This window comes from Ascaphus truei, chromosome 5 (assembly GCF_040206685.1).
Source record: "Ascaphus truei isolate aAscTru1 chromosome 5, aAscTru1.hap1, whole genome shotgun sequence".
Taxonomy (NCBI): Eukaryota; Metazoa; Chordata; class Amphibia; order Anura; family Ascaphidae; genus Ascaphus; species Ascaphus truei.
Genome location: NC_134487.1, coordinates 123,233,208 through 123,259,786, shown reverse-complemented (window position 1 = coordinate 123,259,786; position 26,579 = coordinate 123,233,208). Strand labels below are relative to the sequence as shown.

General features: G+C 43.2%; 2 protein-coding genes across 2 annotated transcripts in view; one reads left to right on the top strand and one right to left on the bottom strand.

Moving 5' to 3' along the window:
* Nucleotides 1-5,848: 5,848 nt before the first annotated feature.
* NOPCHAP1 (NOP protein chaperone 1) lies at nucleotides 5,849-11,449 on the top strand. The gene is made up of 4 exons (XM_075600573.1): nucleotides 5,849-6,007; nucleotides 8,560-8,646; nucleotides 9,612-9,748; nucleotides 10,408-11,449. The coding sequence occupies exons 1-4, from the start codon at nucleotides 5,905-5,907 to the stop codon at nucleotides 10,576-10,578; spliced, it is 498 nt and encodes a 165-aa protein (XP_075456688.1). The 5' UTR covers nucleotides 5,849-5,904; the 3' UTR covers nucleotides 10,579-11,449.
* Nucleotides 11,450-11,713: 264 nt separating this feature from the next.
* ALDH1L2 (aldehyde dehydrogenase 1 family member L2) overlaps nucleotides 11,714-26,579 on the bottom strand; it is a 39,034-nt gene continuing 24,168 nt past the window's right edge. The window contains exons 10-23 of the mRNA XM_075600572.1: nucleotides 25,980-26,124; nucleotides 24,677-24,796; nucleotides 23,967-24,094; nucleotides 22,136-22,286; nucleotides 21,472-21,542; nucleotides 21,276-21,381; nucleotides 20,696-20,783; nucleotides 19,114-19,207; nucleotides 17,401-17,500; nucleotides 16,457-16,555; nucleotides 15,060-15,225; nucleotides 14,279-14,384; nucleotides 13,398-13,597; nucleotides 11,714-12,492 (exon numbers count right to left, since the gene is read on the bottom strand). Coding sequence (XP_075456687.1) covers nucleotides 12,437-12,492; nucleotides 13,398-13,597; nucleotides 14,279-14,384; nucleotides 15,060-15,225; nucleotides 16,457-16,555; nucleotides 17,401-17,500; nucleotides 19,114-19,207; nucleotides 20,696-20,783; nucleotides 21,276-21,381; nucleotides 21,472-21,542; nucleotides 22,136-22,286; nucleotides 23,967-24,094; nucleotides 24,677-24,796; nucleotides 25,980-26,124 — 1,630 coding nt within the window. The 3' untranslated portion in view covers nucleotides 11,714-12,436. The remainder of the gene's footprint in view (nucleotides 12,493-13,397; nucleotides 13,598-14,278; nucleotides 14,385-15,059; nucleotides 15,226-16,456; nucleotides 16,556-17,400; nucleotides 17,501-19,113; nucleotides 19,208-20,695; nucleotides 20,784-21,275; nucleotides 21,382-21,471; nucleotides 21,543-22,135; nucleotides 22,287-23,966; nucleotides 24,095-24,676; nucleotides 24,797-25,979; nucleotides 26,125-26,579) is intronic.

The window sequence follows — 26,579 nt, the reverse complement described above, 5'->3', positions numbered from 1 at the left end:
CTGCAAGATAATAGCAGTAACTTGAATTATCCAATTATATAAGTTAAAACTGCCCAGTATCAATTGCTGACTTTATGCATTCATTCCTGAACTAAAATAAACCTTCCCCCTCTCCTCCCCCCCCCCCGTTTTTTTGTGATGCAGCTTCTATTGTAGACTTAGAGACCAACACAAGTCTCAAAGAAACTCTTTTTAAAAGAAATCAGCCTAAACTTCCTTTTACAAAAATGCAAATTGCCAATTATAAATTAAAATACTATCAAATAGCACTGGATACTCCATGTGTATACTCTAAGTGCTGAATAGATACAATTTTCCTGTAGATGGATAACATTATATAAAGATTAACTCCTATGAAAATGATGTTTCATCAAGAATCAAAGTATGTATTATGTGTAATATGGATATCCCAATTGGAATACTCATGTATAGATTGGATACCATAGCGCTGAGGTAATTGTCTGTATTGATTGTATAATTAGAACAGAGAGGGTATAAAAGGACATTCATTAACCCCACAACTCACACACTCCTGACGAAGCCATTGACAGCTTGCTGAGCTGGGCGAAACGCGTAGAGTGGTGTTTTGGTCTAGTGAGGGATCCGTAGCTGTACCTTCCACTGAGCAGTGACGTCACACGCGCCGGAGGAGAAACGGAGCTGAGCGTTCCAGGCTGCAGACAGCTGATATCCTGAGCCAGAGAGGAGGCGGTGAGATCGGATTAAACCCCCTAGAATCACTGTGATTGTGATAAATGCTATTTTAATTCTAGCACATTGTAAGTGCACATTTTATATGTTTATATGTTCATATTCATTTTATAAAGTTTTTGGAAAGACAGATCGCGCTATGTAGCTTTGTTTCCTCCCTATGTATACCATGGTTACCCTGACGAGATAAGCCTGGAGGGATATCCACAAATACACAGATACTACCTGGGGTGGCAGCCCAATCTGCCAACTGCATGCTTACCACTTACATCTTGTAAGTAGATAGACCAGCAGAGCCAAGATATCGTCATTAATATTTCATCATAGTCTCAACGTCTGCACTTAAATTTGCACTGTTTTCTGTTTTTTATTTCCCTATATTTTGTTCCAATGGTTTTCTCCATTAGGCGTTGGAATGTTGCTGGAGCCCCGCAGATGCCTTGGGGCAGGCGTGTAAACTGGTTGAAGCCCAGGGGGCAAACGAAGGCAGTCTTCTCCTGGTCTTCTTTACTCATCGGTACCTGGTAGAACCCAGATCGCAAGTCCAGAACACTGAACCACTGACTCCCAGTTAGTGCGTTGAGAATCTCTTCGATGCAGGTAAGAGTGTATTGATCGGGTACGGTTATTCAGTGTCCGGTAGTCGACACACAATCTTACCGATCCATTCTTCTTTCTCACCACTATGATGGGCGAGGTGTAGGGACTCCGAGATTCGGTCACAATCCCTGCTGTCTCCATCTCGTGCAAGACATCTCTCTCACATCGTACACATCCTGAGGAGCAATGCTACGAGAAAGTTCTCGGAAGGGTGTAGTATCACTCAGCCTTATGGTGTGCATGGGCGCTGCGACTGCAACCCACATCCATCTCGCTCGTGGAGAACACAGCCCGGCATTCCTCCAATTTGGCCGTTAACTGGTCTCTCCACTCGGCCGTAAGGGTCAAGTGTCCGAAGTCGAAGGTCAGCTCGGCGAGCTGCTCGGACACCGTGGCAGCATTCACCTGAGGCATTGTCTCCACTGGGGTGACGGGATATATACGGCCCAATTTTCGTCCCGGATCGAAACCATGGGGAACGGAGAGATATTTTGGACAAATACATCAATTCGGTGAGGGATCTCGGAAGTCCATTCCCGTACTTCTAGTATTAACTTGTAGCCTCGCTGGGCATCTTCTTCCAGCGTGCTTTCCAGGGAGAAGAGGTGGTCTCATCTCGTTCAGTGTAGCAGCATAATGCGGCCATGTGCTATACTCCCCATGGTGGAATCTCTGTTAGCCCGCCGGTTGAAGAGAATTCCATGATGGTCTAAAGCATATATCTTGCAACATTCTTCCAACAGGAGGAGGTTTAGGCTACTCAGAGGCAGTTCACCGACTTCTTGTAAGTAGGCCCTGATTATTGTCCGTACTATGTCAGTGTTAGTCCCCAGGATAATTAGGTACTTGGGCTGCTCTTGAGGATCGGGGCACACTAGGGCCTACACATCCATAGGGTGCGACTTGCCTGTGTTCAACTGAATTATCCCCAGACGAACATTCACAATCCCGTCAATGGGGTAGTCCTCATTACTCAGCCCCCTCACTTTCATATGTTCCGCCGACTGCAAGGGACGGTGGGTAAGGTGTTGGTTATAGAACCCTCGGTACATGAAGGTCACATGGGACCCAGTATCCAACAACGCTGACGAGTATACACCGTCCATAACGACGCATATGATAGCGGCTGGTCCTACACGACTGTAAGCATCCAATGGTGGGGTTCCATCATTGGGGCTTGGCTCAGGAGGGTCATCAGAGGGTGTGGAAGTGGTCTTGTCCGATGGGGCAGGGCCTTCGGCAGTGTAAGCCCCGCAAATCATTGCGTTAGGGTAGGAATTCTTAATTGGAGTTTTTTTTTGTTCTTTCTCGGGGCATTAATAGGCGAAGTGTCCCTTCCGACCACAGCGGTAACAGATAAGGTCCCTGAGAGCGGTTCGTCCTTTATAGGTAGGAGATACTTTCTTGGCCGGTTTGGACTTGATGGCCGAGGACTTTGATTGAGAGTCCTCCTATATACTATAGGGCTCCTTACCCTTTGGAGTGGATGTTCCCTTGGGTTCACCCTTGAGGGACCCTTTGGCCTTCTTAGGGTCATGGAAATGCAACTGGACTTCATGCTTCCTAACATGCCGCATTAAGTCCAGGTAGCTGGGAGGCTCTGTGGTGGCTGCAGCGGCTCACATCACCAGGGCTATTGGGTGGGAAGGTAGTGATCCCTTCAATAGTTACTTGAACCAGTACCGGTCTATTTCTGTAGCCGAAATGATTCCTTTGGCAAGGAGTGTCCCCAAGTATAGGTGGAGCCTGTGGACGAAGGCAGACAATTACTCCTCCTCCTTCTGGCGGAGAGCCTTGAACTGGGCCATGAGCTCATCCTCGTTGTCTTCGCTCGTGTAGGACTGGGTCAGCAGTTCCACTAACTCGCGTGCAGAGACTTCTCCTTTTGTGTCCCGATGCGTTCGTACCAACTGAGCAGCTGAGGGTCGGAGACACTCAACCAGCCTTTGTCATTTAACGTATTCCGAACACGACCACTCGTCTAGCACTTGGAGCGCATGTTCCCTCCAAGTCTCAAACCCTTCTTCTCCTAAGGGCGTTGGCACTATTCTGGAGAAGGCCTTGAGCTTTCGGTAATTCTGAGCCTGAGAGGACAGTGTTAGAGCATCCAATAGTTGGGGTAGAGTTGCCCGTTGATAGGTGACTGTGATAGTCAATCCTTGGGGTCAAAGTAGATAGTGGTTGTGGAGTTTCGGTTCTGGGGGGGTATCTCTAGTGAGGCGCTGGAGGTAATTGCCACCCGGGGTATGGGTGAACTTACTACCGAAGTATTGCTCCTCCACGGGGTGTAAGAGGTATTTAAGAGCTCGGCTCGGTAGGGTACGCCAGCGATGGGTCCGGGAGCAGAGGTCAAGGGTGGGGTGGCCAGAGCTGGGTATATCACTCGGCAGCCCGTGGCTGGAGCGTCTGGTAAATACAGAGCCTTTGGAGCCCCTTCTTCCCATAGTTTATGGTCAGCAACCACTAGAAATATGGTCCGCCGGTGCGTAGTGTCATACTTGCTCCCCAAAACCCGTGCTTTGGCTAGACCATGGAGTTGGCAGATGTATTGGCAAAATTCGTGCATGGGGGTAGTGCTGGGAATACCTCCCACTGCGAGCACGTGGCGGGGACTCACATGCAGTCCCAATGCCCAGTAGCGGAACTCTTGTTTAGATGGCACAAACATGGTGTTCGGTTCTCAGTAATTTAACTGCTACGTACGGCACCCCAGGTCTGAGATCTCAGCAGCGCCTCCAAATGTAGCGCACTTTCCCCCACCCTTTTGGAGAATGTGTGGCTACGGTATGTGTGGTGCAATACATGTGGCTCACAGGAGGTCTGAGCCTCCGCTGCAGGGATCCTGGGGTGTAACCTGGAACAGTGTTCTTCAGCGCCTCCACCTGTAACGGATTCTGTGTGGAATTACCCGTTACAGGATCTACATACATATGTTATGCAATAAACACACACTCTGAGTAAAACATTAAATAACAGCTTTACTATGGAATGATATTATGGCTACTGGTTACACCCTCACACGGCCGTAACCACCCACCCAGTGTCCCACACACTTGTTCACAGTCCCCACAGTATCTCACGGGGCCCTCGGGCACCCAACCACTCTAGTGTCCACAAGGATATAGCCCCTCACCCTTATATGTGGTCAGCGCTGCCACTATAGTGTATGTTGGTGCACTTGTGCATGGGGTACCTGCCGGGTGCGTCCGCACCTGGGCACGCTGCGTCCTGTGATGGAGTACACGGACCCAACGATGATCCGCGACTCCTGTGCTTCCGCGTGGGGTGGTCCCCACGTGGGATGTCCACCTTAAGTATAGTCTTTTCCGAGGGGTGATCTGGTCCCAGACCCCCAAGAGCCAGGATGCCGCTGTGTCCCTCACTACAAGATACAGGGGCAGTGTCCCTATCTAAGGGCCTGTCCCTGCAGGAACACAATCTAGTGGGTCCTACCTCTCAGGGCCTACCTGGGGCCTAAGGGGATAAAGCTAGGCCTAGCCAGGGGAGCACAGCTCCCTGGACACTACCTCTAAGTTTCAGCTCCCTCTGTAGACTGGCGTGGTCCAAGCACACGAATTGTATCAATATCCCCCTGCAGGGGAATCCGGCCTCGCGATTGGCTGCTCGCCTACACTTGACTAACAGCCCCATTGCCTTCTGGAGGCTGTAGTCCCCGCTGGAACCTTCCCTCTCATGGCTGCCGCTCCGGGGGTCCTGCTGCGCATGCGCAAAGTGTCCTCGCGCTGGCGTCAACCCCAACATGGCCGCCGGACTAGGGGATGCTCTGCGCATTCGCGGCCACAATGAAGATGGCGGCGCCCTGCAAAGGGAGCCACCGGGAGTCTTTGGCGATGCAGTCGCCACTCTGAGGCTGCTGGCACTTGCGCACATTCTGCATGTTCCCCCGCTGTAGCGGAGGTAAGCGGGGGAACCGGGGATCGGGGGACCCTGCTATACCAGTATTTTTGGACAAGCCACCTGGCAACCCTAGTTACATATATATGCGTTACATATATAAAATGTATGAGGGAAAAAATGGCTGCACACTCTAGGTACAGATCATCACTAGAAAGAGTATGTGGTGTAAGGTAAGCAATAGTCAAGGAGAATCACAAAACTGGTCAAATACCAGCACGTGGTGTGCTGGTATTTGATCACATTTGTATATACATGTCATTCACCACTTTTCCTCTAGAGGTCATCCATGGGTATGATTTTTTTTTCTTCTGCAAAACAAACTTTATTAGACATTAATGTGAATTTAAAAAAATGTTCATGGGGATCTCTGACCTTTAGCTCGCAGTTACGTCATGATGCGCCTGTTTGCCATCTTGGTTATGGGCAAAACACCAGCGTTGATCCTAGAAAGTTACAGATGTTAACAACGAAATGTGACTAGGATGCAGAATTCAACCACAAGCCGAATACAAGGTTGTCATACCCAGCATTCCTAATACAGTATAATATATGTTATGTCCGCCCAGTGCTTGTGACGTGATTGGTGTGCTCCCCGCTTCCGGCAGCCTAGCGTCGCGCACACCCTTTGACCTCCACGTGACGCTACCACGAGCCTCTCCTCGCGCGTTGCCAGAGATGGAGGGAGCGCGTGATGTGGCCTCGGAGAAGATCCGCCGTGCAGAGACACCCGGGAGTGGGAAGACGTCACAGGAGCTGCTCAGCGTTGGCAGCCCGGGAGGTAAGTGACCCGTGGAACGTCACAGAGCCCCAAGGTTCTGAGAGTGTGTGCTGAGGGAGCAGAGGCGGCGCGCGCACTGCCACACAGGGGGGGACGGGGGCTGCACAGCACAGGGGTGATGGTGTAAAGCAGTGAGCTGTGTGGGGGACTTCCCCCCACCCCAAATAAAGACATGACATTGGAAATGTGCTGACCGCTGGAAGTCTGAGAGACTGATGCGAGTCGGTGAGCCAGATCTGTCCATGTGCTCTTAATGAGTGAGTTTATTTTGTTTCGCTTCTAGCTTTCATGTGGGAGCTGTTCAGTTATTCTTCCCAGGTCATTTTCTGTCACTGTAACTCCTTTGTTTCCAGAGGAGATGATAGTGCATTGGCTGTGAAGGGCTTAAATATATACCATCTAGAGCAGGGCTGCGCAAACTTCCTGAGCTGCGTCCCCTGGCAGGCACAGCGTTCGCGCCCCCACCCAAGGACCCGGCGACACATCACGTGACCCCCGCGGCGTCATTTGGCGACACGTCGCTAGAGAGCAGGTAAGGGAGTTACAGAGGCCTCAAGCATCCCCTGACATTTAATTTTAATTTGCGTGGGGAAGAGCACGGGGCCTCTGTAACCGCCATGCCCCACTGATCTAGAGCAGGGATGCTCAACTCCAGTTCTCAAGCCCTCCCAACTGGTCAGGTTTACAGGCTATCCCTGCGTCAGCACAGGTGGCTCAATCAGAGGCTGCGTTTGACTGAGCCTCTGATTGAGCCACTTGTAATGAAGCGGAGATATTCTGAAAACCTAACCTGTTGGAGGGGCTTGAGGACTGGAGTGCAGCACCCCTGATCTAGAGCAGGGGTGCGCAAACTTCTTGAGCTGCCCCCCCCCTTTCCGGCATCCGACAGCGTTCGCAACCCCTCCTCCCCCCCCCCCTCCAAGGACTCGGCGTCAAATGACGCCAAGGGTCATGTCACGTGACCCCGCCATGTCATTTGACGTCGCCGAAGACCCGGCAGAGAACAGGTATGGGAGTTGCAGAGGCCTCACGCCTCCTGCAGTATTTAATTTAAATGCCGTGGTGAAGAGTGCGGGGCCTCTAACCGCTGCGGTTGCCCATGAAATTCTCAGGGGGCGCGCCCCCCAGTTTGCACACCGCTAATCTAGAGTATGGATGGTGAACATATTAAATGTGGTGCCCAATGTCCTTTGCACACCGTGGTTGCACAACCCGCGGCTCCTGCAAACAGATGCACAAAGCAAACATTGACCGTTGCACTTATTCCGGTTGTTTGTAATTGTATTTATCCGCTATTGTAATGTTGTACAGCGCTGCGTACATTGTGGCGCTGTATAAATAAAATGATACATGCATACATATGACCTACTTTATAGCAGGGGTTTGAGGTACTTGCATCTCAGAGGATCAGGATTACCTTGTGTCCGGCATTCTGACGTCATGGCATTCTGGTGTTGTGACGTCACGTTGCCATGGTGGCGTGTCGCCAGAAGCTGCCGGAGACCAGGTAATGGAGTTACAGAGGCCGTGCGCGGTCCCCCGGCATACAATTTAAACGCTTGAGGGAAGAGCGAGGGGCCTCTGTAAGCGCCGCGCCCCCCTGCCCTATACGTTTATTTCCTCTTGCACTAATGACAGTTGTAAATAGTGAAGTCAAACAAACAAGTGTTTATGGCGCAAATGAAATAGTGCAGTAAATGAACCCAGTGAGTATAAATAAACACTGATATCACATTAGCTGCATCTCCATGGAACGAAATCCTCTGGGGTAGGTACCCCTTGTGAACCTCGTATGAAGAAAACACAAATGCATGCAAAATAATGCATTAACATTTGACTTTATATAAAACACACAGCGGGGAAAGGGACAACTCACACTTTCCCCGCTGGTAAAGAGCAGAGTGTGACTCTGGGCGCACTCTAACCCTTCCCCGAAATGGCTTCTCAGCATGCACACGTGCAGTCTTTCCGTGGTCCGCGTCTCTCACTCACGTCTGGGAGCACTCTGCCTGCTTCTCACATCAGCCGCATCAGCCAATTGGATTCCTTATGGGGTTAGTGTAGGGTTGGTACGGTGGCCTAAGAAGCCCAACGCGCTTCATCTATATTTTGACTTCTTCTGGGGTTGGAGTGTGCCCAGAATCACACTCTGCTCTTTACCAGCGGGGAATGTGTGAGTTGTCCCTTTCCACGCTGTGTGTTTTATATAAAGTAAAATGTTAATGCACCATTTTGCATGCATTTGTGTTTTCTTCATATGAGGTCGACACGGGGTACCTACCCCAGAGGATTTCGTTCCATGGGGATGCAGCTAATGTGATATTAGTGTTTATTTATACTCACTGGGTTCATTTTGCACATTTACTGCTCTATTATTTCATTTGCGCCATGAACACTTTATTTAATTTAGTTAAGGTTGCGGTTTGGGAAACCACAGGTGTTTAGGCTGCACTTGATTTCATCACTGTATTAATATATCTTGTGCTTTTTATTTGTTTTGTAAATAGTGAAGTGCAGGTCATAAGCGAACATGCTCTTTTTTTATCCTTTAGGACTGTACAGCAAGCTACTGATAAATTCACACTACAATGACAAAAAAGGAGCAAGCTCACCAATAGTCAGAATTCCCAGAAGTAGCCGTAAGTGGACTTACCTCATTTGTTTCTTCTTTTTATAGTTTGAAAAGCGCTATCCTGTATAGCCCACTAAATGTGCCAGGTGGATTGTATATTACCGCTAAGAGTCTCAAGATAAGGGCAGTTGTCTTGCCTGAGGTGGGAATTAAATATGGCCTTTGTGACAACTTTTTAAACATGATCCTTTTTTAGAGCAAGCTTCAAAGGCATTCTCTGGAGGGTTCTGCGAGGTTCAGGGGTCGTGGGTAAGAAAGTATTCAACATAAGAGTGACTTTATTAAAAATGAGAATATCATGTGACATCTGCAGAACATGCTAAGAATTACATGTGTACATACGTGGCACCGCGTGGCATATTATGATTACGGACATGTCAGGTTTAGCAGATATTGGGGAACAGATATTCATTTGTTGCTCAGGTTTATGGGTAAGACTGTCATGCTTGGTCTTTTCGTGTCTGTGTGTATTAGTTAAGGTAAGTTATGATGGCGGGAGGAAAAGTCACAATCTCGCAGACTGTCCAGATGAGGAATTTAAAAGTATATTTGAGTGATAATCCATTTCTTTGCTGCTAATGCCACAGAGGGTGCTCAACAAATGGGGACAAGGCACCGCACACTAGCGTGAATGGCAAAATAGGTGTATTTAAAACACACAAACATATCACAAGTCGCATGAGAATAATAGCAAGCTCCTCACCGTCCTAGGGGAGAGCTGATCAGTCCAAAGCTCGAATATAGATGGGACCCAATACAATGAGTCCCCAGACAACAGCTCACAGAACTCGGGAAGAGGGGAGATGCAAACTGAAAGCTCAACAGCTAATTCACCTCTGAGGCTTCGTTCGAGATATAACGAAGTACTACCCTGACATTATCAACCGATAGCAATGTGCATTCAAACTTCTTAACAAATGTAAATATGGTAAAGCATTTTCAGAGTTTCTATTTATTTTTGTCTCTTTGCAGTTTTGGACAGAGTGCAGAACTTCCTACCTCAGATGGCGCATGCCAATGAAAGTCTTAGCAAGGAAATGGAGAACGCTCCAGCCAGTGCTTTTGACATAGAAAATGTGGATGATGTGGAAGAAAATATAATTGAAATGGTAAGATTTACGCTGTAGATGAGTTAGTTAGCCTAAGTAATTGCTTGCGTAATACCTCTTATAACTCTGCCTATGTTGCTGCAGTGCTCTGTTTAATCGTGGGTGCACTTTGACCCAGAAGAGGGTATATTTCATATTGCCCTGTATTCTCCATGGGGAGCTTATAATATGGATCATTAAGCAAAATGTGGAAATATTAAAAATAGATGGTATACAAGCTGACTGTTCTCACTGTACTGCAAACCCAGTATCTCTTAGAAATTTGGATTGGTACTTGGACAGTGGACTTGACAAAGATTGTGTTTAAACAGCAATGCAGACCTAGGATAGGATGCATGAGCAGTGGACAACATATTTTAGCAAATTCTGTTATGCACTAAAATTGTGTGTACTATGTTTCAGACAGCTGCACAGAAATAAAAAGTATATGTGCACGTCAGACAGCTGCAACAATTTGTATTGCTGAGGTCAAGTTATTGTTCATATAGGACTTTTTTTTACAAGATACGTTTCAATGCTGATGTCTGTAGTAAGTGAATAAAAACAATTTGTGCTTTCAGTTTAAATACAAGAAATGTAACATTTGTTTTGTAATGACAACTAGATCCTTCTTGTGCCTGCATTTTAATACTTTAACTGAATCCTCTCCCCCCCCCCAGAACGTGGCGTTGGTAGAACTGAGCAGTTCTGATTCCAGTGAAGATGAAGCAGAGACCAGTTCAGACGGAAGCTCCGATTCTGACAGTGACCTCGCGGAGGAGGTGACCGAAGACAACATGAGACTAAAACGGAATGTAAAGAAGGGAAAAATCCAAGTCTTGGACAATTAGTGTTAAAGCCCCGTTTGAGGTGGCAGTCCCACCTTTTTCGTCTTTTTCCTTATACCTGAACGGGGGAGTCCCACAGGATCTGATCTGCGGGTACCCTGACCGCCGGGGACCACCCAGTTAAGATAATAGTAATTCAGTCATCTACGCAAAACACAAACATGGTCATGGGGTCAGTTATAGAAAGTCGCAATGTTATCTCACGATGACATTGGTTGTTGTAGTAAACCTGACCCAGCAACCATATTGTGTTGGTGGGCAAAACTAGTTTTATCTCAGGAATTAGGGGGTCCCTGGAGCTTGGGGCACCATGGATTGGCTCCAAGGTACTACAAAGTAAACATTAGCAGTGTAAACTGCTTCTTTAGGTCATCCTCCACGTATCTCTGTATGGTGACTTGAGCAGTCCACAGCACATTCACTCCACTGATATTAAGGATTACCCTCAGTATATCACTGTCGCATATTACCTATTACACTACACTAAGGCTGTAGCAGGGGTTCCCCTACTGTCTCTGCATATTACCTATTCCAGGAATTGTCCGTAACATTGCCGGAGTTCCAGTAATGCACGGTAGCCCCTGCTGGGATAAAAGGGTTGGTTATTGTCCACTCAAGTGACTTAAGATCTATAAAATCCCTCAGCCAATGGAAAGGGACTTTCATTAACGCTGTTATCAACCGTGTAAGAATTCTTCTAGTGATTTACTTTTTAAGTTTTATTTTTCACGGTCTTTCCATTTCAGAACTGAAATGACTGTTCACTTTTTATAAAAGTATGCTTTGTACGGTTACCAGTACACGTATTGCAACGATGCAATTTTATAAGGCAAATGTGTTTAATATACTAAAATAAACAAGAGTTGAATTAAAACTAAGTGAAATGTTTATAATCCAGACATTTCTGTACCAACCCGCTATTGAAATCTGTATTTTATTTTCCAAGACAGATAGAAATAGTCATTGCACCTTTTATTTTACACAAGGGTTGTTGCCCTGATCAGCAATGCAGTTTAGGAATACTTAACTACCAGCACTAAAGCATTCTCAAAACCCCCACAAAAAAATTATGTGGTGTACGAAGAAAGTTCCTATCGGACGTATGTCCTGAAAATCTACCAATTATAGGTACAAGACAGCCAGTTCAGATGTATTTATTTTGCAGCTGGATTTAATAATAAAATAGCAATACAATTTGAGACTATGGCATAGTAATTAAATGCAATGTTCTCTCAGGCACTCCATCTAGATGAGCAAGTACAGAGAATTTGTTATACAGGTATCCTGCTGCTTGAGCTCTCCTGTACCTACCTCCCAAATCCTAGGCAGTTCCCACCATTTACACACACCTCCCTGTTGGCAAAAGTAGAACATTCACAGTAGTTTGTGCTCTCTCTTCACTGAGACGGTACAAAAAGGACAAACTAAGTGCACTTTATTGCAGTTATTTTGTAGCTCGTTTGTGGCACCTTAAATTTCCTGCACCCCTGAGAAGCAGCAGCAAGTAGTGTCCAAGGTGAAGTAAGATATAAGATGCTCCTCAGACAAGTCCTTTTGGGTGGATCAGTCTGTGGATAAAGTACAAATGGTATGACGGAGAATTCCTCAGGATCTATGCAGAATGCATGTCACAGATGGTTGTAAGAGCTGCAGACTTCATGTATGGCATTGAGAATGATAAAAAGGATTAAAATCAGATAAAAAATAACTTCTATTTTATGAGGCACATGAATTCCAGATAATACATCCCTTCTGAAGCTGTATTTGTCCTTTTGTCAGCAGTTCTTTTCCCCCAACATTGTGAAAATGGAGTGATAGTCTTATGGGTTTATTTACTTTTAACAGCCCGGATCTTGATTGCCTAATATTCCACTGTAACAGCTTTTGTTTTGAGGTATTCGCGGAGAGCCTCTTCACCTAAAGTAAAAAAAAAAAAGTACAATACACACGTGATAAAAGGCAAGAAAATGTCTGACACAGAGGGCAGGAGCAGAAACTGCACCTTACAGGAAAAGATGCACGAAGACATCCCTGAAGACATTGTACAGGTCAGTCAACGGACCACCATTATCCATTACAGCAGGGGTGCTCAACTTCAGTCCTCAAGCCCACTTAACAGGTCAGGTTTTCAGGCTATCCCAGCACAGGTGGCTCAAATGGTCTCTGCTTCAGCACTGACCGCGCTCATGCGTGAGCGGTGATGTCACCAGCTCTCCAAGCATGAGCGCCGGGTGTCCTCGCTATTTCGCAAGCGCGCGCATGGGGGGCATTGCGGGCAAGTTGAGCGCTCAAAAGTTTTTTTTTGTTTAGCCGAGCGTGCGTGCCCACCCGCGTGAGTGGAGACTTACATATATAGATATAACCAAGTAAAAGCGGCAAGTGCCGCCCGCTCAGCACTAGTGCGGACACAGCCTTAGCTGTTATTAGTGCTTAGTTGCAGTTTTCAGCAGCACAAAAAGTCAAGACTGATTGTTTTGAGGGAAAGGACCAGACGTTTGTGGAAAAGCCTCCCAATGGAAGTGGAATTCAAAAATGCTTACTGTAGATAAGACTATCCCAAGTATGAAACAAAGCTAAGGAGCAAATAGGGTCAGAGGTTTTACAGCAGACAGAAAATGGGTACATTAGGTGGGCCAAGTGATTCTTACCGGCTGTCACCATGAACTCCTGAAACCTTAGACCCAGTTTGAATCTTCGGAATAATGAATAAGCGAATGATAAAACAATGGCTTCACTGTGATGACCATTTGTAGACAGATTTTTCCCTGCCCACTTAATCTTTGCACCTTTTAATAGATGTATACAAAATATGAAATATTTACCCAAGTCTTTGCCAAATCCAGATTGTTTGAAGCCTCCGAATGGTGCTGCAACATCAGTCTTGTTGTAGGTGTTAATAAAAACAGTTCCAGCGTCTAGTTTGTCACTGACGTACATAGCCTTGCTTATGTCTTTTGTAAACACTCCTGATGCTAATCCATATTCTGTGTTGTTTGCTCTTTGCAACACTTCATCAATTTCACTGTGTAAGCAAAATTAGTAGACAAGATTGTAACAAAAAGGATTCGTTTGATAAATGAATGTCAAGCAACCACACTTTTATTTTATAGATCGTTTTAACAATGGGAACTAGGAGACTGCATAACTGAGCAAGGCCACTGCTTTCTATGACTCAAATATTTCCTTTTAAGGGGCCACAAATATTCTGTGCGTTACTTGTAGGAGGTCCAAACAGAGAAGAATGGGAGAGACTGCCATGTTGCTTGGGGAAGGCAAGCTGAACATAGCGTTACACATAAGGGGTATCTAGAGAAAATCTAACTCCTCAAGTTTTAACTTATGTTTAAAACTATTATTTTAAGATGCACAGGTGTTTTGGGAAAACAACAATTTTTTTGGCTGCAAAGAATCACTCTACACATTATAAAAGTACACTTTGAGAGATCTTTCTATCTATTTATAGGAGACAGAAGGCCTGAATACTTGGAAAATAGATACTAAGGTTTAGTAGCCAGTATGTCTCCTATTCAACTTCATACTTCTGCCACACACAAACATTTACCAATGTTAAACGGGCGTCAAAATGAATAAAAAACAATGTTTGAAGCTATTAAAACTTTGCTTATTCACAACATACTGTACTTCTATAAGATCAACACTTACAAAACTATCGACCAGTCTACCTTTTAAATAAAGAACATACCCGTCTTTAAACTTGGAAATAACCATTATGGGTCCAAAGGACTCTTCCTCTGCAAGATACATATGGTCTTCAACGTTTGTGAATACGGTGGGTTCCATGAAGAAGCCTGAGAGGGTTAATTATACACACTGGTGAAATCATTAATGCTTAGTTACTAACAACTTTCACCATCAGAAACCGTTCATGTACTTTGTAAACTACCATTTAAACAATATTGTTATTTTATTTATCACCATCACAGACTGAAAGCATGTATAAATATTCCATGTACTGTATACCATAATTTCACATTCTTCATTACTGTTGTGTAACAAATACTAAAATATAGGTAGTTAAACCTCCAATGATTCAGTACATATTTACTGTATTCTGTAACGTAGCTTAGAAAATAGTACCCGAGTACTGTTACTTAACACTGAAATATCCAACTAAGAAACAATATAGCAAATATATATTTCATTATATTGCATATACCCTCCCAGCCCCCCATTAGTGTGGCACACCAAAACACAAAAATTGTGCAATGTGAATGCAAGAATAATTTCCCAATGTGAAGCAAGGAGAATAATAAGGCAGATTTTATATACATTGCAGAATTCTACTTTGAAGCCTCTGAAACTGAGGGAGTGTTGCGTCATATAATATTTGTTGGTGTTTAACGTGGAATAATATACTGTTTTTGTCCGGCTCTTTTCCACCAAACGTGTATGTACGTGAAACAAATTGGGTTCAGTGTTAGCTAGTTTTGCGTCTGATTCTTTGATGACACATCTTTTTGTACCTGGCCTAGGCACTTGTCTCCCCCCATACACCAGCGTAGCTCCTTCTTTCACTCCCGTTTCACAGTATTCCAGCAGTTTCTCCATGTGTGCTTTGTGGTTCTGAGGTCCGTGGTCTGTAGACCTGTCCAGAGGGTCCCCAATCTTCATCTTTTTGATTTCTTCCACCTAAAGAAATAACATATGGCTTGTTTATGATGTGGGCACTTAAAGGTTTACGTCCAAATTGATATATAATGAATGAGTTGTTGTGGTATTGATAGGTGGCTGCAACAGCTTTCTATAGTGTGAGACACAACCTGTGGTTTGAAATTTCATGCAACCCATTTTGCTTTTGGAAGAGACATAAAGAAATGAATTGGAGATTATTCCTGAATTGGGAACAACACTCACTTTGTTTAAGATTGTACAACTCTCATATCTAATGAATGATATAAAAGTGCAGTTGCCCCCCAGTAGTATTAATTAGTTAATTGTTTTATTCTACACCATCTCAGAGATATACTCTTGTAAAATGCTATGCATTTGGCCACTTTTAAAAACGTCTGTCAATTCTTCCCAGAGACGAAAAGTAACAGATCTGTATGATTAAACACTTCTTTTAATTTTTCTCATGACAAAATATGCAGGGTATTATTGTTTAATCCTGGTAGAGCTCTGATGTTCTTTGTATTATAATTGTAGGGGTCTTGACCAAGAAAGAACTGTCAATTATTATTTTAAAAAAAACAACTATATGTTGCCAACAATGGTGAAACGACTGCCGACATCTGAAATATACTGTGCTATTCATTGATTTTCAAATAGAACAGGCTGTGAGCTGCAGTCACTCCAATATTTATCCTCAAAGTTATTTGAGTGCAAGCACTGTCTTTTTCCAATGATACATATCCAGTATCTTAAAAAAGTTGAAAACTATAGAGTACAAGCAGTCCTTGGTTATCCAACGGAATCCGTCCTGGAAGTAGCGTTGGATAGTGAAGTGTTAATCAGTGGCGGTGAGCGTTGGATAACGCATTCCGGCGTCGAAAAGCATCCCATAGGGTTGCAGTGTAAAGCGCTGGATATGCCATTCATTGTAAAGTGAAACGTTGGATAGCGAGGACTACCTGTATTGTATACCCATGTTGTTCTACATCACCCCATATAAATGCAAACTGTCCAAATTGTACAGTGGCCCTTCATACTATTGGCCAAGTCCGAGATGTCCATAATGCCAACACATTGTTACTGTGCACACACACACACACACACACACACACACACACACACACACACACACACACACACACACACACACACACACACACACACACACACACACACACACACACACACACACACACACACACACACACACACACACACACACTTTGGTAATGTTCTTCGGAAGACTTACCACTCGTCTCACAAATTCATCGTGAATGGATTCTTCAACAAACAGCCGCCCAGCTGCAATACAGTTCTCTCCTTTGTTGAAAAATACTGCTCCCATACCCTGCACGATAGCAAAGAGATATAGCAGAAATGGACAGAAAAAGGCATACATCGCTACATCTTCTATCTAATGGGAAAGGGTTTTTTTTAGGAATTAAATCTGAAAATATTCAGGGCTATTTCTGCGGGTGAACTCGAGGACTGAGTTCTGTCACATTGTTTTATTATTTTCATTCTAGCACTTTTTTTTAAGAGCAACAAAAAACTTAATAAAGTCCAAAATCATTGATGGGGCAGTTTTTTTAAAATTTAAAGCAGATTTATTGTACTTTAGATATAAATTAAAATGTTCTTATGATTTTGGCACCCTTTCCCTCCAAAAACATCACTGAATATATTTATGTGCCTGCAAGATACATCAATATGCCGCAGCCTGGCAGAATCTGTACTATTCATTATTTATTTATAAAATATTTTACCAGGAAGTAATACATTGAGAGTTACCTCTCGTTTTCAAGTATGTCCTGGGCACAGAGTTAAGACAAATAATACATGTTTACAAATACAGTTACATAAATGAACAAGGTATACATTATATACAAGACATTGCATGCACAGTTAAAGAAAATATATATTATGGGCGTATGAAACAGTTACAGACCAGATCAAAATGTGAGACAGCTTTACTAATCCACAGATGATGGAACGCTGCCTTAAAATTCATCACAATATGTAGTGCATCTCCACTATGTGTAAAGATTATTACGTATGTCTCAGGTGCATAGGGAAAATGATTAAATAATCAGTTATATGAAATACATATTACTGTACATGCTTGGCTAATAATAATAATAATAATAATAATAATAAAGGAGACAAGATCTATAATGCATTTTATTTTCTCACCATTCGAATAGCTTTGTCAAGATCACAGTCACTAAAGATGATAAGGGGAGATTTCCCACCAAGCTCCAAGGAAACTTTTTTCAGATTGCTGACAGCACAACTTAAAGAACAAAACAACAATACATGCAAGGGCTTCTTGAAATTCCAGTTAGTAGTCATTTGTGTAGAATGTGTAATATACACACACACACACACACACACACACACACACACACACACACACACACACACACACACACACACGTTTAGTTTGCCAGTAAAAACATTTTTTTTAAAACACAATTGATTATTAGACTGAAAATAGTATATACAGTATAATTAATGTGCTTTGTTCCCGGTAGATACCTAGAAATGTTTTGTTCAGTCACTTTACCAGAAAGTCTAGCAAGTTACGAGAGCACCACAGACTATATTCAATACGCTAGTTTCTCTTTAATATCTTTATGAGTGACATTACAAATGGTCTGGAGCTGGCTTCCCCAAAGCGGTGTCTCCAAGCCTTTTGTGCTTGTGCCTGCGACCGTAGTGTGGACAGTTGCTGCGTGCCAGAAGTCGGGCCCACCTTCTGACTCCGCAAGCAGGACCAAGACAGCACTGGAGGCACCCCCCAAAGTAAGTGTATTGTAAGTCTATTGTGTGTGCATGCGTGCATTGGTTGCCTCCTGAACGCTGAAGTGTGGCTTTAGGCACAAAAAGGCTGGGACCCCTGGTCTGGAGAGTAAATATGCCTTTTTGCAGAAGATACAACAGTCTGCGTGTCATCTGTGTCAACGGTTGACACTCCAGGGTGGGTCAACAAAATGATTAATGATTTAGATAGATTGGAAAAATGGTCAAGAGTGTGACAAATACAATTTAATGCAAAATAATGCACTTGGGTAAAAAAATAAAAAATCCCTATACAGGATTAATGGCACTATAATGTCAACTACTATAGCAAAAAGGGACCTGGGTGTCAGTATTTCTACAGACGTAAAAGTAGACAAGGAATGAAACAAAGCTATGTGGAAAGCCAGCAAGATGTTAGGTTGTATAGGGAAAGGTATTAGCAGCAGAGAGAGAGAAGTGGTGATGTCACTTTAAAGAGCATGTGTGAGAATTCACTTAGCGTACAGTGTTCAATTCTGGAGACCGTCTCAGAAAGGACACAAATAAATTGGAGATTGTGCTACTAGGGTTACTAGGATGAGGCATGATCTACAGCAGAAGACTTATCAGGAAAGACTACTGCCCCATAATATGTACAGTTTAGAAGATAAAAGGGAGAGAGGAGAAATAATTGAACTTTTCAAATACATAAAGGGTTTCAACAAAGTACAGGAGGGAAGCATATTTTAGAGAAAGAGAAGTGCTAGAACAAAATAGGTCTTGCTCTAAAGATGGAGGGTCACAGGCTAAGGGGACATTGAGGAAGTGCTTCCTTACAGAAAGGGGGGGGGGGGGATTTGTGGAATGGTCTCCCAACAGATGTGGCATGGGCCAATACAGTAAGGTAATTCAAACATGCTTGGAAGAGACAAGGCTATCCTAAATACAAATGAAAGCCAAGGGTCAATTAGGGTCTAAGTTTTATTTTACAACAGGGGGAAATGGGCAGACAATGGTGGTTCTGATCTGCTCTCAAATTCTATGTTTCTAATACAACTAATATTTGCATAGTTAAAATACATTTTTGAAACGGTGTATTGGATGAATACTTGTACGCAGCTGTACCTTTTCATGATCTGTTTGCCAATAGGTGTGGAGCCAGTGAAGCCAAGCTTGCGGATATCTGGGTGTTCAGACAAGCGCTGTCCAACCAGACCACCTATGGATCCAATAAGAGAAGCAGGGAGTTGCACAAATGATCTGTCCATACAGTACCTGCATGTACGCAAAGCCTAAATTCTATTAGTAAAATAAAAAGACGTTTATCCAGCATATATGACTTATACAGGTTGGCAGCACTCCAGCTAACAGTCAAACCTGCCACCGTGCAACTGTAATAAGCTGGATACAATACAGGCAGTCCTCGGTTATCCGACACAATGCGTTACTCAAAATGGCGTTAAATAGCGAAACGTTGTAAAGCGAAACACGTCTCCCCATAGGAACACTGTTTATATGAAAGGTTCCGTTCCTGAAGGCATTTTTAACACTAAAATACACCAAATATTTTATGCAGGCAATAAGATATGCAGCACATACAAATTATATAGTGTATATACTGTATTATAAAAATATATATATATATATTACATAATATAGTATAATATAATATTATATAGTATAATATTATATATATATATATATATACACGCTCTTACGACGCTTTGCAACGTTGTTTATGTGTGTGTATATATATATATGTAGAGGTATCAGTACCGTGTTAGCCGAGCTTCAATAATCAAAAAAATAAATAGATGATACCGTTCTGTGGCTAACGAAATGCTTTTATTTGTGCGAGCTTTCGAGACACACTGATCTCTTCTTCCGGCGATGTTACAATTATAACATCGCCGGAAGAAGAGATCAGTGTAACATCGCCGGAAGAAGAGATCAGTGTATCTCGAAAGCTCGCACAAATAAAAGCATTTCGTTAGCCACAGAACGGTATCACCTATTTATTTTTTGATTATATATATATATATATATATATATATATATATATATATATATATATATATATACACACACACACATACACATAAACAACGTTGCAAAGCGTCGTAAGAGCGTTGGATAAGCCGTTTTGGCGTTGTAAAAATGAACATAGGTATGCATAGCACAGCGTTGGATAAGCCATTCGTTGTAAAACGAGGACTGCCTGTACAGGCACTTCCAGGTCTTTAGTTATTTAGTAATACTAACGTTTTGGTCCCACTCAGGAATTTTATTAAAGTGACAAAGGTCCCGAGGGGGAACCAAAACATCCCAGCTTTTGATTTTTCACCTATAACTTTCCTTTAGCAAAAAAATTTTAGTGAAAAAAAAATATTACATATATTCACACACAAATGTTTTAGCTTTCACTTTTAGTTGTACAACGCTGTTCACAACATATACATGTTTGAACATTGACTATACTTTAAAAAAATCTTAGCTTAATGTTGACATTATGCACAGCACTGGACAACTGGTAACCCATAGAGATCACAATCTAATTTTAGTGCTGGGGGTTTGAGACTCTCCCCAGATTATCGGGGACTGAAACGTGGTCTTGTACAGAATTCCTGTATTACTCCTCCTCCTCCCTTTTATAAAGACGTGTGTATCACATGGCAGCACTAGTACAGTAACCAGGACTACACATTACCTGATCCGGGCAGGATGTTGATAACGCCTTTGGGCAAACCTGCTTTTGCAGCCAGCTCTGCAAACTTTAAGGCGGTCAGTGGAGTGACCTGAATATGGACACAAACATTGTTTCTATTTTTTTCTTTTTCTAAAACAACAGTGGAAAACGGGGGGATGATCTTTTCCCCATTCGATGAGAGCACATACTCTAAGCATATTCAAGGCAAAGGGGCCATTGCTGTAAATGTTTATAAATTCACACACAAATTGGATAATTCTGATAACAAAATAAAAGTACTTGCAGCCCCATAGAGTTTACACACACACACACACACACACACACACACACACACACACACACACACACACACACACACACACACACACACACACACACACACACACACACACACACACACACACACACACACACACACACACACACACACCTTGCAAGTCTCACTCAAACCAGGCTGCAGAAAAGTCATCTGAAGAATATCAATAGCAAATAAATAGGCCCAGTTCAATAACTGATGCTGTCCGAACATGTATTAGTGTATTATCAACTTGTTTGATCCAGTCTCCTACATTTAACGTACCTGTGCTGGCTTCAGAACCAAAGTGTTCCCTGCAGCCAAACACGCTGCGCTCTTCCAAGCCAGCATCATGAGCGGGTAGTTCCATGGAATAACAATGGCACAGACACTGGAATAGAATACACACACGTTATGTGCCAATGTATTTTCCAAGGTAGGGTCAATCAACTCTTATTTAGCAGTATGGTGACAGACTTACCCGAGAGGTTCCTTTTTAGTAAAGGTTAAATTGCGGTTGGGACGTGCCTGATTTATTGGAATAGTGCAACCCTAAAAATGAATAACAGTGCGTTTTATAAAATATATATGGATTTATTGACATATGTAAAGTATTGTGGGAAGGTGGAACAAACTTCCACTAATTGTTCTCTGATCATTGCTGGTTGTATAATGAACATAGAGGCCGTTGTCAAAAAGAGACTTAAAAAAAATTGCGTGCATACGTAAACAATTGTATGTTTTTTTCAGGGATAATGCTACAAGTCATGTACTTTTTGGATTCATATGGAATTTTTCTTAGTGGGTCAATATGTAGCAATGTCTTCGCAACTGTGCTCCAAGGATACAAAAGGGTAATACTCTTCTAACCATAACTGTCTGCAATGGATGCAGGGCAAAAACCCAATAAAACTGTAGAGTCACATAACTGTAAAGAATAAGGAGAAACATGTCAAGAGAAGGAGAGATCGTTCCTGTAGATGAGAGATTCATAAAAAAGAGAGAAGACTTATTTTTCAGAAACTGTTTTTTTTTTTTTATGTGGTTGTAATTTGGGGCAAGAGACATGATTATAATGAACAAATGATGAGAATAGCTATAATATTATTATTAGAACACCAAATAATTAATAAATGGTAGCTTGCCTGAATTTTGTCGCACCATCCAGCAAAGTATCGAAAGGTTTGCACAGACATTCCAACGTGAGTCTTCAGTGCCAGTGTGTACACTGCTCCTGAATCAATTGCCTCAATGGTTGCCAACTCCTCCTGATGTTCTTCCATAATGTCTGCGAGTCTTACATAAGAACAAAACCCATCATAAACACTTCACCTTCCAAGGTAAATATAGAAAGTGCACATGATTTGGTTTCAATACATATAACAGTAGGCGCATTGTCATCTTATATTACATGAACAATACGGCCTTCAAAAAGTAAATACATCTTATTTGCATGTATACAGACTTGGTCTTTGTCTACAACAGGGACACTGGGAACCATAACAATGTGTAAATGCTTAAAGTTCTACATGAATCCTGGATACGGATTACATGCCATTAGCATGCCAGCCCCGGTGAGCCTCAGTAAATGCCAGATGAAAACTCTATAACTTAAACAATCCTAACACTGAACTGGACATTAATGGCATTGGGATTTTAACCTAAAATGCAGAATATAAATCTGTTTTGTTTTCATGAAACGGCAGATTAAATAAATAATGAATGAAGCACATGACACTTGTCCGAGACACATCAGATGCTCTCAGCAGTCATACTGTCATGGTGCTGGGTGGTACTGTCATGGAGCTGGGTGGTACTGTCATGGTGCTGGGTGGTACTGTCATGGTGCTGGGTGGTACTGTCATGGTGCTGGGTGGTACTGTCATGGTGCTGGGTGGTACTGTCATGGAGCTGGGTGGTACTGTCATGGAGCTGGGTGGTACTGTCATGGAGCTGGGTGGTACTGTCATGGTGCTGGGTGGTACTGTCATGGTGCTGGGTGGTACTGTCATGGAGCTGGGTGGTACTGTCATGGAGCTGGGTGGTACTATCATGGTGCTGGGTGGTACTGTCATGGTGCTGGGTGGTACTGTCATGGAGCTGGGTGGTGCTGTCATGGTGCTGGGTGGTACTGTCATGGTGCTGGGTGGTACTGTCATGGTGCTGGGTGGTACTGGGTGGTACTGTCATGGTGCTGGGTGGTACTGTCATGGTGCTGGGTGGTACTGTCATGGTGCTGGGTGGTACTGTCATGGTGCTGGGTGGTACTGTCATGGTGTTGGGTGGTACTGTCATGGTGCTGGGTGGTACTGTCATGGTACTGGGTGGTACTGTCATGGTGCTGGGTGGTACTGTCATGGTGCTGGGTGATACTGTCATGGTGCTGGGTGGTACTGTCATGGTGCTGGGTGGTACTGTCATGGTGCTGGGTGGTACTGTCATGGTGCTGGGTGGTACTGGGTGGTACTGTCATGGTGCTGGGTGGTACTGGGTGGTACTGTCATGGTGCTGGGTGGTACTGTCATGGTTCTGGGTGGTACTGGGCACTGATACTTTAGTTTTTCTTTCTAAGACTTTACCTTCACATTTTTTATTTGTTTAAAGGTAAAACAGCTTTGTAAAAAAAAAAAAAAAAATAAAGGAGGTGAGGGGGGTGGGAAGAGTTTCCCCACTTATCGAATGGATACAACAGTTATTTTGTAAATTCATCCAAAATAGCTTTTTTGAATATTGCTTAAAAGGACAAGGCACAGTACAACTACTTCAACTGAGTGATACAGTACACTGTAAAAACAAAAGTACAAAACACGAGCGCTTTAAGGTCATAGGCAACACTGCCTTTTTTATTTTACTTAAATGCTTGTAAAATATGGATTATTTTCAGAATATAATAATTTAAGACAGGGTGCCACTAACCTTGAAATTAAAAAAAAATGACAATGTATGTAAACAATGCTCTACAGTGCAGACACGTACTTGTATAATAATCTCCCTCTGTCCCGTGCATTCATTTTCCCCCACTCTCCATTTTCAAAAGCATCTTTTGCTGCTGCGACAGCCTTGTCTACATCAGCTACAGAGCAGTAAGCCACTTTGCATATTACCTGGAACAGAACAGAGTTCATAGTGCTTAATGAGAGCAAATAAAGAAACCCGTACAATGAACAAGCTACCTTATTACAAGATAACACATTTAGGGACCAATGATGCAAACATACTGGGCCTTGTAGACTCATTTTTGGCAAGTCGTACATGGCCACTTTGGATTTATCAATATAACTCTGACCATATGACCACGGAACTGGTTGCTACAGTATCAGCAGACGTTTGCAGATGTCTCTAGAGAAACTGCATGTGCTCCTTTATAAGTGACCAGTGTTTGCTTTGATGGCCTAATTGAGAATCTGTTGAGTCAAAGTGAATGTGGAACAGACGAGCAGAACGGGAACCGAGAAGTTAAACAGTCTTTTCTAAAGAAAATCAAATCATGACAAAATCCTGCTTGGTATTGTTCAGCACAGAGCCAACTTGCTGGCAACAATATCTGCATGTTACTCATTGTATAATACATCTTACAACATCTAGATTTATTAACACAGAAAGGCAGCTTAAGAAATCCAATTATGAATATTACATTTAGAGTGCAAAAGTATATATAAAAGAAGAAACCTGCCATTTGTACTCACTGATCCATCTGTTGGGTTAATCGTGTCATAGGTTTTCCCATCATCGGCATTCAAAAATTGTCCATTAATGAAACACTGATGAGGCATCTTCACAGTCATATTGTTAACATTTCGAGTAGCCTGCCAATAAAGAAAGCATTACTTCCATGAAGTAGTGTGTTACTTGTCAGGATTGTTCACATTGGGTGTCAAGCTTCATAAATACTTAACAACATAGACTGTTTTCCCCGAGGTAGAAATATCTCTACGTAGGTCTACAAAATGTCAATAAAAGATTGCTAGTATTTTAATGGTCAATCTAACTGGGATAAGAATGATGCTGTGGTACCCAAGAACAAAAAGGTATATATAGATATTTGATTGCTCCCCAAAATCAAATGGGATGTTTTAAAGGTGGTTTCAGTTGATTTTTTTAGGGACCTATGAAGGGGAAGTGTTTGTCAATCAAGTACAGTAGGGCCCCGCTTCTCTGCAATCCGCCAATACTGTTGTCTGACTGCAGTCATGTTTCCGTGCATGCGCAGATGGTACCGCTGATTCCGCACATGCGCAGAATGCTGCATTCTGGGATGGTGAAGGAGGGATGGGAAATTGCCGGTGAACATAGCATCTGTGCGCTCTGCACAAAAAAATGCTGTTCTGCTTTTTGGGGTTTTCCGCTTTTCAGCGGGGGCCTTCAACCGAACCCGCAGTGTGAGTGGGGCCGCCTGTATATTCTTTACCCTTATTCCAGCCTGTTCTATCAGTGAACCAATAAAGTTACAGGACAGTGGGTAGGAAGGACTCTGGTTTTATAACTGTTGCACTGCAAAGATAGGCCCTTTCCTCGGTCCATATACTGCTAAAACTCTAACGTAAGCCCTCCTTCTCTTCCGTCTCGCTATTATAACCTCCTGCTGTCCGGCCTTCCTGCCTCTCACATGTCTCCCCCCTACAATCTATCCTAAACGCTGCTGCTAGATTCACTTTACTCTCTCCTAAATCTGTCTCACCGTCTCTCCTGCTGAAATCCCTCTCCTGGCTTCCTATTAAACTCCTTATCACTTACAAAATTCTCCTCCTCACTTTTAAGGCTTTACACTCTTCTGCCCCTCCTTACATCTCAGCCCTAATTTCTCACTATACACCTAATGGACCTGCATTTCTGCTTTAAATCATTGGACACCAATCTCTTACCTGTATACACACACACACACACACACACACACACAGAAAATTCGAAGTATGACATGCGGCTGAAGTGCGGTGTTATGTTAAAAAGTTTGAAGCAATACATGCACAAAACCAACTCCTATCAACTTACATAATGTATGACTAGTTCTTCTTTATCCTCCCCCCTTAATTTCCTCACAACCATCTGTATGAAATCCTCAAATTTGGTCGCCATGTAGACATCTTCATTCTGAAGCTCTAACCCGCCATATTTCTGTTTGATCTCTTCCACCAACCTTTGAAAATCAAATATCCTTGTTAATTCAATTGATAACCCCCCTCCTGCAATTCTGCAACTGCCAGGGATATTGAAGGATATACACTGCGCTGCTGACTCGTTCTAGTTTTTACATACAATTAAAATGAATGCAAATTCTAACACACGGATACAGTTTAGCAGTTATCAAATGGAAAATACTGTATAGTCCTGTGTTTTTACAATGGGCCATATTTCAGCGCACTGCTACTGTACTCATGTTATCCTTATTAATAAGCGAGTACACAGAGCTGATAATCTGTGTATATAAACTATTCAAGTTCTCCCTCTCTACTAGTGGCTGCCTCATGGGCCCACATCTTGTTAGCTGGCTCAGTTAATTAGATCAGTGGTGCGCAAAGTGGGAGTTGCTGGTTTTCTCTGGGGGGGGGGGGGCACGGGCGGTTGCAGAGGTCCCGCTCTCGTCCCCGAGGC